This window comes from Guillardia theta (genome assembly GCF_000315625.1).
Source record: "Guillardia theta CCMP2712 unplaced genomic scaffold GUITHscaffold_5, whole genome shotgun sequence".
Lineage (NCBI taxonomy): Eukaryota > Cryptophyceae > Pyrenomonadales > Geminigeraceae > Guillardia > Guillardia theta.
This window is the reverse complement of record NW_005434669.1, coordinates 750,379-764,151: the sequence shown is the minus strand read 5'-3', so window position 1 is coordinate 764,151 and position 13,773 is coordinate 750,379. Positions and strand designations below refer to the sequence as shown.

The following is a 13,773-nucleotide window of genomic DNA, read 5'->3' as shown; positions in this document are numbered from 1 at the left end:
GAGGGGTAACTTTAAATACTTTTATATTATTGCCTAAAGAACTCTCGCCCCACCCGCTGAGAGGGTGCGGCCTCTCATGACCACCCTTACATTTCTCCAGGGTTTCAAGGGTGGGGTATGACCCAAGGAATTCTTACAAGCCTCGACGAGGAAAATTTGAAACTATTCTATTGAAAATTAAATATTTATAAGCAAAAAGAGGAATTTGAATTTAAAGGCACAATTGTCAATGGCGTTTAGATTGTCCGGGCCGCTCGGCCCGGTGAAACACGCTCAGTGACATGCTGAGAATGCATGGTGTCAGTGCGGGGATGAGGGCGAAACTGGGGGCGGAACGAAGGGGGTGGCAGTAGAGAATGGTGGAAGAGAGAGAAGGGGGTGGGAAGCAGCAGAGGAGGAGGAGAGGAGGAGCAAGTGAATACAACAAGATGATGAAGTTGACAGGGGAGGTCAAGAGATAGAAGTGACGAGGAGTTTCAGGACAAACAGTGAGAGGGGTGGGGGCCTGATAAAGAAAACAGGGGAAAAGCAGTCACAGCAGGGGGGAAGCAGTCAGCTCCTTCGACTCCCCGGAGTTGAGATGTGCAGGCTAACGGCATACTTCGGCCACAGTACACTTGCTGCAGATGTGGTGACGCGACCCACGAGGAGCGTCATCAGACAATCCTTTGACGCGAGGGAGCGACTGGGAGGGTCTGGGGGACAGGTGTACGACCTCGGCAACCTCAATGCCGATGGGTTCGGGCTGGGATGGTACTCCCAGGACGACTCCGAGGACGTGACCCCCTGCGTGTTCACTGAGGTCGGACCAGCATGGCACAACCGCAACCTCCACCGTCTCGCTTGCAAGGTCCGCTCCTCCGTCATCTTCGCCCACGTGCGCGCGGCCGGTCCCGGCATGGGGGTGTGCCATTGCTCCTGCCATCCCTTCGAGTACGGGCGGTTCCTCTTCATGCACAACGGGCAGGTCGCAGGGTTCAAGAAGATCCGGAGGGAGCTCATGGACACGCTGAGCCAGTGCGCGTATGACTTCTGCATCGCCAACAGCGCCTCCGACTCCGCCCTTGCGTTCGCACTCTTTATCGATCAGTTGGACGACCCGCACGCCGCCATCTCCCCTCAGCACATGAAGATGAAGCTGACCAAGGTGATCCAATCCCTCAGCGATGCTCTGGAGAGGCACAACGTCAACGAAACCTCCCTCCTCAACTTCGTGGTGACGGATGGTAACTCGCTGGCAGCGACGCGCTACGTGATCAACCGGACCAAGAATGTGCCTGCGGCCTCTCTCTACTTCTCCTCCGGCACGAGCTTCGAGCCTTCCCTGACTCCTGCAGAAGCTCCCGACATGCCGGAGGGGAAGAAGTGCCCTGCGGTGATGCAAGAGCCGTTGAGGGAGTACAGGATGGTGCACGAGGACCGAAGGGATGATGTTGTCATCATCACCTCCGAGCCCTTGACCAACGTGCGAGCCGATTGGATCCCCGTGCCCAAGAATCACATCGTCCTCGTCACGCCTCTACGGCAGGTGCTGCTAGCTCCCGTGATGCTGGAGGGAGAGGCCAACACGTCGATAAAGTACGCGGCGAGCGAACTCAACGAGGTGCTGGAGCAGTTCGGCCATGACAGAGCTGGCATGCCTCGCCAGAGCAACGGAAGCCTTCCTGTCCTCTCCCGCTCTCCCAGCGGGACACCTCGGAGCCCCAATGCCTCTCTTGACATGCCTCCTTCCCTTGGATTCTCTGGTCGGACGAGCGGCTTGGAGAACGCTTTCCTTACCCCGCGGACGTACAACGACCTGGGCTTTGAGGTGTCGGACGCGTCGAGGAGGACGATTGAGATCATGACTCACCTGCCCATCAAAGTGAACAACCTCTTCGATCGCTCTCGCAGCTTGGGGGGCGAGGCGGAGCTGGGGGAGCTCAAGACGATGGAGCCTGTCTCGGAGAAGCCGTTCACAGGCCTGCAAGTTCAGATTGACGACTCGTTCAAGGCACCGGGAATGCAGGAGGTGACGTCGCCAGGGAAGACGATCAGCTTCTTGGATCACATGAAGAACGTCATGAAGATTGAGAGTCTCCGCGGCGGCATGGGGGAGGCGCACGGCAAAGGTTGTCCTCCTGGTTGCGGCTGCAACCCGAGGTCGAGCTTCATGGCAGGCCTGCACGCTGTGACGTCATCGTCGTCACCTTCCACCTCCAACTCCAGGAAGGTTCCCCTCAACACGAGGAGAGCGAAGGACCTATCCCTCAACTCCTCCGTTGACTCCCGAGAAGACGGCGACCGTGTTGACCCTGGGAGCCAACAGGATGGAGCGAAGAGCATGCAGATGGAGTTCAGCCCGAGGTCTGCAGGACGCGAAGCTGCGCTGATGAACCAGACGTGGGCAAAGAGCTACATGAGCCGACCAAACGAGCGCCCGAGCCCGCAGACGCCCGCGAGGTATCCCATCCATGTCCTCAACTCCGGCAGCAAGTGCTCAGTCATTGCCGTCTGCATGAAGAACAAGTTTGCGTTCTCAAGCGACGGGGGCGAGACAGGCGCCATCAGCGTCTACGATGTCGAGACTTGGCAGTTTCTCAGCCGTACTAGTCCGCAGAACGGATGCATCCTCGCTCTCTGTCTCGCAGAGACAGGGCCCTGGCTGCTCAGCTCCGTGTCCAACAACAGCCTCCTGGTCTGGGATGCCTCTCAACCTGCGCATGGCATCAGCATCCGCTGCAAGATCCGCTGCCCGTCGGTAGGTCACATCCTCTCGCTCGCAGTGACTTCCGACGGCCTCCTCCTTCTTGGTTCGCAGGACGCGACCGTGAGGTGCGCGACGTTCGACCTGAGAGACAGATGCCCGCTGAGGGAGGGGCAGCGGGAAGGAGGAGAGGAGAAGGAAGGAGGAGAGTCAACGCGGCAGAGAAGGGGAGACGTACTGCAATTCTTGCTGAGGGAGATGAGCGAGGAGGAGGAGGAGGAGGAGAGGATAAAATTCAGGGATGCCTCGCAGGGTCTGAAGGAAGAGCAGATGAAAGAAGCCGGAGCTTGTCTGAGGACCATCCGTCACTGCAGAATTGAGCAGCAGTGCAGCAAGAGCGACGGGAGGAAGCAGCCCCATTCTTCGCTCGAAGTCTGTCAGTCGCATTGTGAGTCGAGCGTCACAAGAGTCTCCTCGCACTGCGGCTTCGTCTTCGGTGTTGTCTCCTGCGGCGACTTCATCTGCAGCGGTGGAGGCGACGGGCGGGTGAAGCTCTGGCACAAGTCGACGTTGCGGTTCATCAAGACGCTTGCGGGGCATCGAGGAGCAGTGATGGCGATAGTGGCCGACTCTTCCTCCTCCTCCTTGTTCACAGGAGCGACGGACGGGGCGATCAGGTATGAGCGCAGAGTGTCGTCGCCCCTGACCTCCTCGCAGGGTTTGGGATCTCGACCTGCTGGCCTGCAAGCGAACGCTCCCCGGCAAGAGCGACGTGCTCGCCCTCGCCGTCACTCCCTCCGTCCTCCTCGCTGGCTATGCCAGCGGTTTCCTCCAAATCATCGACCGCTCGAGCTACGGAGTGCTGCAGGTGTGGGAAGCTGCTGCTCCTCTTGTCTGTTCTGATGGGGTGGGACAGACGCTCTCGGCTGGCGGGGGTCCCGTGCACTGCGTGTCGGTAGAGGAGACGCTCTCGGTCATCATGTGCGGCACAGACGCAGGGCGGATCGTCTCCTGGAACGTCCCAGACCTGAGGCGGGCAAGGAAGGAGCAGAGAGGCAGCTCGCTCGTGTCAAGGAAGGAGCAGGAGCAGGGAGAGGCTCCTGCTATCCCACAAGATGCTTCCAAGCTGCCGCAGGAGGTGCTGGAGGCTCTGGGCATCGGGGTGGGAGGCAAGCGGAAGAATGCAGACAAGGAGAGCGAAGACGCGGTGAGGCCAAGAGAAGAAGATAAGGAAATAGGCGCAGGAACAGGAGCAGGAGCAGGAGCAGGAGCAGGAGCAGGAGCAGGAGCAGGAACCCTGTCAGCGCGCAAGAAGTTTCGATTTCACGCGGGTGACGTGGACGATGATGAGCTCACGTTCTACAACCTCCTGCGGGACTTTATCTCCCTCCCTTCCATCAGCTCCAGTCGATACTTGCAGGAGGACTGCTGGCACGCCGCAAGGTTCGCCGCCACCACGCTGGAGTTTCTCGGAGCACAGGTCAAGCTCGTTGCTCCCTCTGGCAAACATCCGCGTCTGCCATGCGTGCTCGCCAAGTTTGCATGCAACGTGAAGGCAGCGAGGCAAGAGGAGCAGAAGATGAAGGAGGAGGAGGAGGAGGCAGGGGGCGGGAAGGAGAGCATCTTGATCTATGGACACTACGATGTCGCCTTTGCGGAGCCATCAAACTGGGACTCGGACCCCTTCACTCTGTGCGGGAGGGACGGGTACCTTTACGGACGAGGAGTATCGGACAACAAGGGCCCACTGCTGGCGTCGTTCTTTGCAGTGAAGAATCTGATGGAGAGGGGGGAGCTCAAGGTGGACGTGACGTTTGTGATCGAGGGGGAGGAAGAGAGCGGCCTGAGCCTCTCCGAGCGAGGCCTTGAGGAGATCATCGTCGACCACATGCACTGGTTCGGCAACTGCCGGGCCATCATCATCAGCAACAACTACTGGATCGACGACCAGCGCCCTTGCCTGACCTACGGAATGCGGGTCAGTCTCCTCCTGCTATCCCGCTATTCTCCCCCTCATGCACTATTATTCCTCCTTATTATCCTCTTCCCCTTCCTCTTCCTCTTCCTCTTCCTCATCTTCCTTGCCCTTCTCCTTGTCTCAAGCTATCTCCTCGCTTCTGTTCATCTTCGCCGCCCCGTAGTTCACATTCCCCGAGTCTCCCTCCTCTCTCGTCGCTCTCTTCTCCCCACACACATACCCTCATCTCTCTCCCTCGTCTCGTCTCGCCTGTCTGTTTCTCTCTCCTCATCCTTAGCGCTTCTACCAGGGTGTCATTGACTTCGAGCTCTGGGTCACCGGACCAAGCAAGGATCTGCACTCGGGAGTGGACGGAGGAGCCGTCAACGAGCCAATGCACGACCTGACCGCCCTCATTGCCTCTCTCACGGACCAACAAGGACGACTGGCGGTATCCCTGTCTCTCCCTCCTCGTCCTCCCCTCCAACCTCCTCCTGATCCTTCACTTCACCTTCCTCCCGCAACCTCCACGTCCTCCTTAACAAGCGATGCAGGTCAAGGAGCTGCTCGTTGGGTTACAGCCGGTGTCGGAGGAGGAAGAGGCGAGGTACACCGCCCTGCAGCTCGACATCGACAGCTACTGCAAGAGCATCGGAGTCGCCAAGCTCCGCACGGAGGACAGGAAAGAAATCCTCAAGTCAAGGTGGTCAGAGCCATGGATTAGCGTCAGCAGCATCGAGACCACCAACCGCTCTCAAGTCTTCCGCAAGATTCCCAAGGCTGTGGTCGGGCGCCTGAGCTTGCACTTCGTTCCCAAGCAGGAGATCGGGCAGCTGCAGGAGGCACTAAGGAAACATCTCCACGACTTCTTTCGTCAGCGGAACTCCACCAACTCGCTGTCCGTCGTCTTCCTTCAGGCGTCTGGCTGGTGGCTGGGCAACACGGACCACAACATCTTCCGGCAAGCAGCCAAGGCAGTGAGCGAGGTGTGGGGGATAGAACCCATCCTGGTGCGAGAAGGAGGAAGCTACGGGGGTGTGACGACCTTCCTGGAGCAGACGCTCAAGGCCCCAGCAATTCACTTGCCCATGGGACAAGCGTCGGACAACGCACACCTGCCCAATGAGAGGATTCGAATCCTCAACCTGAGGAAGGGACAAATGATCATGGAGAAACTGTTGTCGCAATTCTGATATGACAAACATTTTGTTCCAAAAAAACAATAGAAAGCAAGACAGCAGCTTGCTTGCAACATGAAAACATCTGGATCTCAAACATGAGAGACGATCAGATGCTTTTCGCTCTGCTCTGCCACCAGCACGACCCCCTTGCTCTTGTCTCCTATCAACTTCCTCTCGCGAGCATAGGCAAGTGCTTCCTCTAGAGCCCCGGACTTCTTGAAGTCCTCCAGCGACATGTCCTTGACGTTCTTCAACAACCCGTACTGGGCAAACTGCGAGCACGATCCCCGGACAATCTTCTCGTCCGCAGACACAACCAGCACAGGCGCACTAGGGCGATACTTGCAGACTAGGTTTGCGCTCTCCGCGGACTTGCTTAAGACGATCACAAGGTCTGCATGACCATCAATGCAAGCTTGTGCTGCGCTGGAAGCCGCTGACTCCTTGGTGGAGAATGGCTGAAGAATCAAGACCAAGAAAGGAAAAGCGAAGAAGAAGAGTGAGAAGCAAAAGCGGCAATCAAAAAATCTCACCTTGGGAGTGAAATCTCGGATGAAAGCAAAGATGGCGTAGAAATTGTTGACCAACTCAGCATTGGCTACGATCGACGCCATCGTCTCCACCGCTGTGTCCGGAAAGCTCCCGTTGGCTGTCTCTCCTGATAGCATCACACAGTCCGTCCCGTCAAACACCGCGTTCGCTACGTCCGTCTGTACACAAACGTTATTGTCTTTCCTCTCCCCTCCCCTCCTCTCTCCCCTCCCCATCCCTTCCCCTCCTCCCTCCTCCTCTATCTCTCACCATCTCCGCCCGTGTCGGTAGCGGATTCTTCACCATGCTCTCCAGCATCTGAGTCGCTGTGATCACAAACTTCCCAGCAATGTTGCACTTCGTGATGATCATCTTCTGGGCAAGCGCTACTTTCTCCGACGGGATCTCCATCCCGAGATCGCCCCTCGCTACCATCACTCCGTCTGTCTCCCGGATGATGTCGTCGATGTTCTCAAGCCCCGCCTCGTTCTCGATCTTGCTGATGATCTTCACATCCTGCCCTCCCGCCTCGTCCAGCGTTCTCCGGATCAGCTTCACGTCCTCCCCGGTCTGCACAAACGAGGCGGCGATAAAGTCCATCTTGTGCTTCGCGCAGAAGTTCTGCACGTCGTCGATGTCCTTTGCCGTCAGCACGGGGATGTCGACCTTCACTCCGGGCAGGTTGCAGTTCTTCCGCTCCCCGAGCTCTTTCTCGTTGAGCACCACGCCCCTGAGCTCCCGCTCGCTCCGTATCTCCGCGACCTCAATCACGATCGATCCGTCCGCAAGCAGAATCCTGTTGCCCGGCCTCACGCTCTGGCACAGCTTCGCGTACGACAGTCCTATCCGCGTCTCCGACTCGTCCTTGTAGCCCTCCCAGCTGCTGTACTCGTCCCCTACTGCCTCCACGATGATCTCCTGCCCCTTGGTCAGCAGGATCGGCTTGTGCTCCCGCAGCATCGCCGTCCTGATCTCCGGCCCTTTGGTGTCTAGCAGCACCGCCGCATGGCTGCCCTTGGAGGCGCACACGCCTCGGAAGCGCTCGAGCACCTCCAGGTGGCCCTCGTGGGACCCATGCGAGAAGTTGAACCTTGCGATGTTGAGCCCTGCGTCGAGCAGCTTACCGATGACCTCTTCGCTCCAGCAGGCGGGGCCCATGGTACACACGATCTTTGTCTTCCTTGGAGGTTGATACTTGCTTGTTATCTGATCAAGGGATATGCTGTTACACCTTATAGAGGTTGTTTTCTCGACGCTATGTGTTGGTACCACATGGAATGGCTTATGCTGAAGAGATGTCCTCCTTCGGATGAAATGTCTTCCAGAATTGTCAGCATTGTGAAGGAGAATCGTTGGTTGGATATCTGCATCCGCTTCATGTGCACCTTTTACAATGATTACTTTAGAATCGGACAAGCATATCTGCTTGTCTACTGCCCAATCGATGACGTCCAGCATCATTCTTGAGATTTGGTCGGGTTCTTGAGGAATTTCAGTAACTGGATATGGCAAAAGTGAGAAAGATGCATTGAGCTGCTTTGTAACCCTTTCATTGTCTGAAATCACCACCACCGGAACAAAAGGATGATACTTCGAAACAAGCCTTGCCGCTCGTCCAGTCTTTGAAAACAAAACAATCAAACCAGCGTAGCAATCAACAGCATTCTTAGCAGCACAGCATAACATAGATTCCATAAATCCCATTGGCTTCGGAGTGAAATCTCGAAGACTTGAAAAGACTTGAGGGTAATTCACTCCAATCTCAGCATTGGCTACGATCGACGCCATCGTCTCCACCGCTGTGTCCGGAAAGCTCCCGTTGGCTGTCTCTCCTGATAGCATCACACAGTCCGTCCCGTCAAACACCGCATTCGCTACGTCCGTCTGTACACAAACGTTATTGTCTTTCCTCTCCCCCCTCCCCTCTCCCCTCCCCTCCCCTCCCCATCCCTTCCCCTCCTCCCTCCTCCTCTATCTCTCACCATCTCCGCCCGTGTCGGTAGCGGATTCTTCACCATGCTCTCCAGCATCTGAGTCGCTGTGATCACAAACTTCCCAGCAATGTTGCACTTCGTGATGATCATCTTCTGGGCAAGCGCTACTTTCTCCGACGGGATCTCCATCCCGAGATCGCCCCTCGCTACCATCACTCCGTCTGTCTCCCGGATGATGTCGTCGATGTTCTCAAGCCCCGCCTCGTTCTCGATCTTGCTGATGATCTTCACATCCTGCCCTCCCGCCTCGTCCAGCGTTCTCCGGATCAGCTTCACGTCCTCCCCGGTCTGCACAAACGAGGCGGCAACAAAGTCCATCTTGTGCTTCGCGCAGAAGTTCTGCACGTCGTCGATGTCCTTTGCCGTCAGCACGGGGATGTCCACCCTCCCCCTCCCCGCAGGTTGCAGTCTCCGCTCCCCGAGCTCTTTCTCGTTGAGCACCACGCCCTGAGCTCCCCGCTCGCTCCGTATCTCCGCGACTCAATCACGATCGATCGTCCGCAAGCAGAATCTGTTGCCCGGCTCACGCTCTGGCACAGCTTCGCGTACGACAGTCCTATCCGCGTCTCCGACTCGTCCTTGTAGCCCTCCCAGCTGCTGTACTCGTCCCCTACTGCCTCCACGATGATCTCCTGCCCCTTGGTCAGCAGGATCGGCTTGTGCTCCCGCAGCATCGCCGTCCTGATCTCCGGCCCTTTGGTGTCTAGCAGCACCGCCGCATGGCTGCCCTTGGAGGCGCACACGCCTCGGAAGCGCTCGAGCACCTCCAGGTGGCCCTCGTGGGACCCATGCGAGAAGTTGAACCTTGCGATGTTGAGCCCTGCGTCGAGCAGCTTACCGATGACCTCTTCGCTCCAGCAGGCGGGGCCCATGGTACACACGATCTTTGTTTTGCGCACTGAAAAAACTGGTTCACATACCAAGTCAAGTCCAATTTTTGTTGATTTGAAGGTAAATGTGTGTTTTCCCTCGTAGCCATGATTCTCTTCAAGGTTTTTCGCCTCTTCGCCAAACAGATAAGTAGTCAGTTGTAACAAAGTGCCAGTTAGGTTCATGTTTCTACCCGAAACGACTACGATCTGACCATTTTCCAATTCCTTGTTTTCGAATTTAGCCAGCTGTTTTTGCTTTGCAAAGTCAACAACGAGTCGCATCGTTTCTTGCATAGATGGTATTTCTTCCATGTAAAAAGGATGGAGGCCGTACCTACTGCTGCACGACTTTGTTAGCGACTTCGATGAAGTGACAACGATGACTGGCGAGAACGGCTTCCATTTTGAAATCAGACTCGCAGTACGGGCATCATTTGTAATTACAACTATCAGAGCCGCACGCATATCGAAAGAAGCTTGAATGGCAGAGGAAGTAATGGTTTCTCTGAAGCTCATTGGTTTTGGTGTCCAATTGCGAATAAAATTGTACACGTCCGGTTTGTCTATTCCCCTTTCAGCATTGACAACGATAGCACTCATGATCGAAACTGCAGTATCCGGAAAGCTCCCGTTGGCTGTCTCTCCTGATAGCATCACACAGTCCGTCCCGTCAAACACCGCGTTCGCTACGTCCGTCTGTACACAAACGTTATTGTCTTTCCTCTCCCCCCTCCCCTCTCCCCTCCCCTCCCCTCCCCATCCCTTCCCCTCCTCCCTCCTCCTCTATCTCTCACCATCTCCGCCCGTGTCGGTAGCGGATTCTTCACCATGCTCTCCAGCATCTGAGTCGCTGTGATCACAAACTTCCCAGCAATGTTGCACTTCGTGATGATCATCTTCTGGGCAAGCGCTACTTTCTCCGACGGGATCTCCATCCCGAGATCGCCCCTCGCTACCATCACTCCGTCTGTCTCCCGGATGATGTCGTCGATGTTCTCAAGCCCCGCCTCGTTCTCGATCTTGCTGATGATCTTCACATCCTGCCCTCCCGCCTCGTCCAGCGTTCTCCGGATCAGCTTCACGTCCTCCCCGGTCTGCACAAACGAGGCGGCGATAAAGTCCATCTTGTGCTTCGCGCAGAAGTTCTGCACGTCGTCGATGTCCTTTGCCGTCAGCACGGGGATGTCGACCTTCACTCCGGGCAGGTTGCAGTTCTTCCGCTCCCCGAGCTCTTTCTCGTTGAGCACCACGCCCCTGAGCTCCCGCTCGCTCCGTATCTCCGCGACCTCAATCACGATCGATCCGTCCGCAAGCAGAATCCTGTTGCCCGGCCTCACGCTCTGGCACAGCTTCGCGTACGACAGTCCTATCCGCGTCTCCGACTCGTCCTTGTAGCCCTCCCAGCTGCTGTACTCGTCCCCTACTGCCTCCACGATGATCTCCTGCCCCTTGGTCAGCAGGATCGGCTTGTGCTCCCGCAGCATCGCCGTCCTGATCTCCGGCCCTTTGGTGTCTAGCAGCACCGCCGCATGGCTGCCCTTGGAGGCGCACACGCCTCGGAAGCGCTCGAGCACCTCCAGGTGGCCCTCGTGGGACCCATGCGAGAAGTTGAACCTTGCGATGTTGAGCCCTGCGTCGAGCAGCTTACCGATGACCTCTTCGCTCCAGCAGGCGGGGCCCATGGTACACACGATCTTTGTTGCCCTTCGGTTCTGGGCTTTCTTAACAAGCAAATCCTTGTGTATTCTAGTGGTGATCAGGGATTGAATATATCCCAGCTTTCCTGGATTCAGATATAAAAGAGGATTTCGTTTTTCCGATTGGCCTTCGACATATGACACATTTGCAGTCTGATCTGCAGATACTTCGTGGACACCACAGACTGCCAGAACGTGTTTTTCTGGAACTATGAATCCGTCTTGATATCCGCGCCGTACCACTTCGTCCAAAACAAGCTTCATCTTTTCTTTCAAAGTAAGAGATCCAATTTGCAGAGATTCTATTTTGTATCCGTGTTGACCAAATCGACAATTTGTCTTCTTGATCACTTCATCTTTGTCTGATACAACGAGGACTGGTCCCGAAGGACGATATTTGGAGACAATATCGGCAGATCGACCACTTGCAGTAAAAACAATCACAACCGCTACCTCGTCGGAATCAATAACTCCATTCCCGTCTAAATCTTCAGAGAATTCAATTGCACTTTTGGAAACGGAGGCCAAAATTGACTCGTCAATGGACAAACCTTTGGAGGACAAAAAATTAAGCTGCTTGATAAACCCATATTGCGAATAGTAATCAATTCCAAGCTCAGCATTGGCTACAATCGACGCCATCGTCTCCACCGCTGTGTCCGGAAAGCTCCCGTTGGCTGTCTCTCCTGATAGCATCACACAGTCCGTCCCGTCAAACACCGCGTTCGCTACGTCCGTCTGTACACAAACGTTATCGTCTTTCCTCTCCCCTCTCCCCTCCCCTCCCCTCCCCATCCCTTCCCCTCCCCCTCCTCCCTCCTCCTCTATCTCTCACCATCTCCGCCCGTGTCGGTAGCGGATTCTTCACCATGCTCTCCAGCATCTGAGTCGCTGTGATCACAAACTTCCCAGCAATGTTGCACTTCGTGATGATCATCTTCTGGGCAAGCGCTACTTTCTCCGACGGGATCTCCATCCCGAGATCGCCCCTCGCTACCATCACTCCGTCTGTCTCCCGGATGATGTCGTCGATGTTCTCAAGCCCCGCCTCGTTCTCGATCTTGCTGATGATCTTCACATCCTGCCCTCCCGCCTCGTCCAGCGTTCTCCGGATCAGCTTCACGTCCTCCCCGGTCTGCACAAACGAGGCGGCAACAAAGTCCATCTTGTGCTTCGCGCAGAAGTTCTGCACGTCGTCGATGTCCTTTGCCGTCAGCACGGGGATGTCGACCTTCACTCCGGGCAGGTTGCAGTTCTTCCGCTCCCCGAGCTCTTTCTCGTTGAGCACCACGCCCCTGAGCTCCCGCTCGCTCCGTATCTCCGCGACCTCAATCACGATCGATCCGTCCGCAAGCAGAATCCTGTTGCCCGGCCTCACGCTCTGGCACAGCTTCGCGTACGACAGTCCTATCCGCGTCTCCGACTCGTCCTTGTAGCCCTCCCAGCTGCTGTACTCGTCCCCTACTGCCTCCACGATGATCTCCTGCCCCTTGGTCAGCAGGATCGGCTTGTGCTCCCGCAGCATCGCCGTCCTGATCTCCGGCCCTTTGGTGTCTAGCAGCACCGCCGCATGGCTGCCCTTGGAGGCGCACACGCCTCGGAAGCGCTCGAGCACCTCCAGGTGGCCCTCGTGGGACCCATGCGAGAAGTTGAACCTTGCGATGTTGAGCCCTGCGTCGAGCAGCTTACCGATGACCTCTTCGCTCCAGCAGGCGGGGCCCATGGTACACACGATCTTTGTTTTTCTGATTGTTTTTTGCTTCTGAAGAATGCTTGCCTTGCTGGTCCGCGTTCCTCTAGATGAAAAGGTTGTGTTGTGTTCCAAGTGCGGAGGGATAACATTTTGCGGCAAGTATTCTGGGAGCCAATCTTCGGCAGGTTGCTCATTGTTGTCTTCAATATCCTGCAAGGCGCAGAAATCAGTCTTGGAGCTCTTCAGATCCTTAAGTTTCTCTTGTATTTCTGTGCGGGTGTCTGGAGGGTTCTGCCGACCTGTTGTTTCTTCGTTTCCTTTGGCGTTGCTGTCCTTCACGAGGGAGGTAGTGGGTGTCTCTGCATTGATCGTTTGCTTCAAGGCAACATTTGACTTCATTGTATCTGAACTTTTGATATCCGGGCGAATGGCATTGTCTTTCGCTGCTTCTACTTTCACATGGCCTGTATTATTCGACTGGACATTGTTGTTCGGAGCCACTTGACTCGACTGTGTCGATGAACCGCAGCCCATGATTAAAAAGACTCCTAAACAATCTACAGGAAGCAGTCAGTTGTATGGCGTGTTGCTCTCTATTTCCTGTTGTGTTTCTACAATCATAGATGTCTTTGCATAAGCCCCACCGGCATCGCTCCAGTCTCCTCTCACCCCGTCTCTCTCCTCTTGAATCACAACACACATGCTCTCCAACTCCGCTCCCTCCATCTCCCTTTCTCTCTTCCCATTTTGTAGGCCCAAGGGTCGTAAACATCTGCATACCTTGATAAGGCCGTATAGGATGTGGTCCTAGTCGAGGTGCTAGGAACTTTTTGGAGTTATTGGGTCCCTTGTCGGGTACTAGGAAGGGTCTAGGAATGTGATTACATAGGATCCTTGCTATACCAAGTCTAGTACCATTGCCCATAGAGTAATTTTAAAAAGATGTCGCCTAAAACCGATCCTAAGACTAAAAGGTAGAAAAGGTTATAGGACTTGGTCCTAGGAAGGTTACTAAAGCCTTGCAAGTCGGATTCGCCGGGCCCGCCCCGACTGGAGAACATGCGCCTGCTCATGGCGTTGTTTGCGGTGCTAGTAGTGGGCGGAGAGGAAGAGACCTGGGGAGGAACTTTAAGCTCTCAGAAGCAACAAGATCAATCAAAGA

General features: G+C 55.8%; 3 protein-coding genes across 3 annotated transcripts; 2 read left to right on the top strand and 1 right to left on the bottom strand.

The window, feature by feature from the left end:
• Positions 1 to 580: 580 nt before the first annotated feature.
• On the top strand, positions 581 to 1,516 carry GUITHDRAFT_64281 (hypothetical protein; the record flags this gene model as incomplete). Its single annotated transcript, XM_005840680.1, has 1 exon — positions 581 to 1,516. A coding segment is annotated over one exon (936 nt), but the record flags the coding sequence as incomplete, so codon positions are not given.
• A 2,253-nt stretch (positions 1,517 to 3,769) lies between these two features.
• Positions 3,770 to 5,836, top strand: GUITHDRAFT_84281 (hypothetical protein; the record flags this gene model as incomplete). Its single annotated transcript, XM_005840679.1, has 3 exons — positions 3,770 to 4,664; positions 4,954 to 5,094; positions 5,198 to 5,836. The coding sequence occupies exons 1-3, from the start codon at positions 4,266 to 4,268 to the stop codon at positions 5,834 to 5,836; spliced, it is 1,179 nt and encodes a 392-aa protein (XP_005840736.1). The 5' UTR covers positions 3,770 to 4,265.
• A 77-nt stretch (positions 5,837 to 5,913) lies between these two features.
• Positions 5,914 to 13,010, bottom strand: GUITHDRAFT_100726 (hypothetical protein; the record flags this gene model as incomplete). Its single annotated transcript, XM_005840678.1, has 7 exons — positions 5,914 to 6,282; positions 6,358 to 6,534; positions 6,626 to 8,239; positions 8,338 to 8,820; positions 8,877 to 9,917; positions 10,016 to 11,656; positions 11,754 to 13,010. The coding sequence occupies 7 exons, from the start codon at positions 13,008 to 13,010 to the stop codon at positions 5,914 to 5,916; spliced, it is 6,582 nt and encodes a 2,193-aa protein (XP_005840735.1).
• Positions 13,011 to 13,773: the final 763 nt, after the last annotated feature.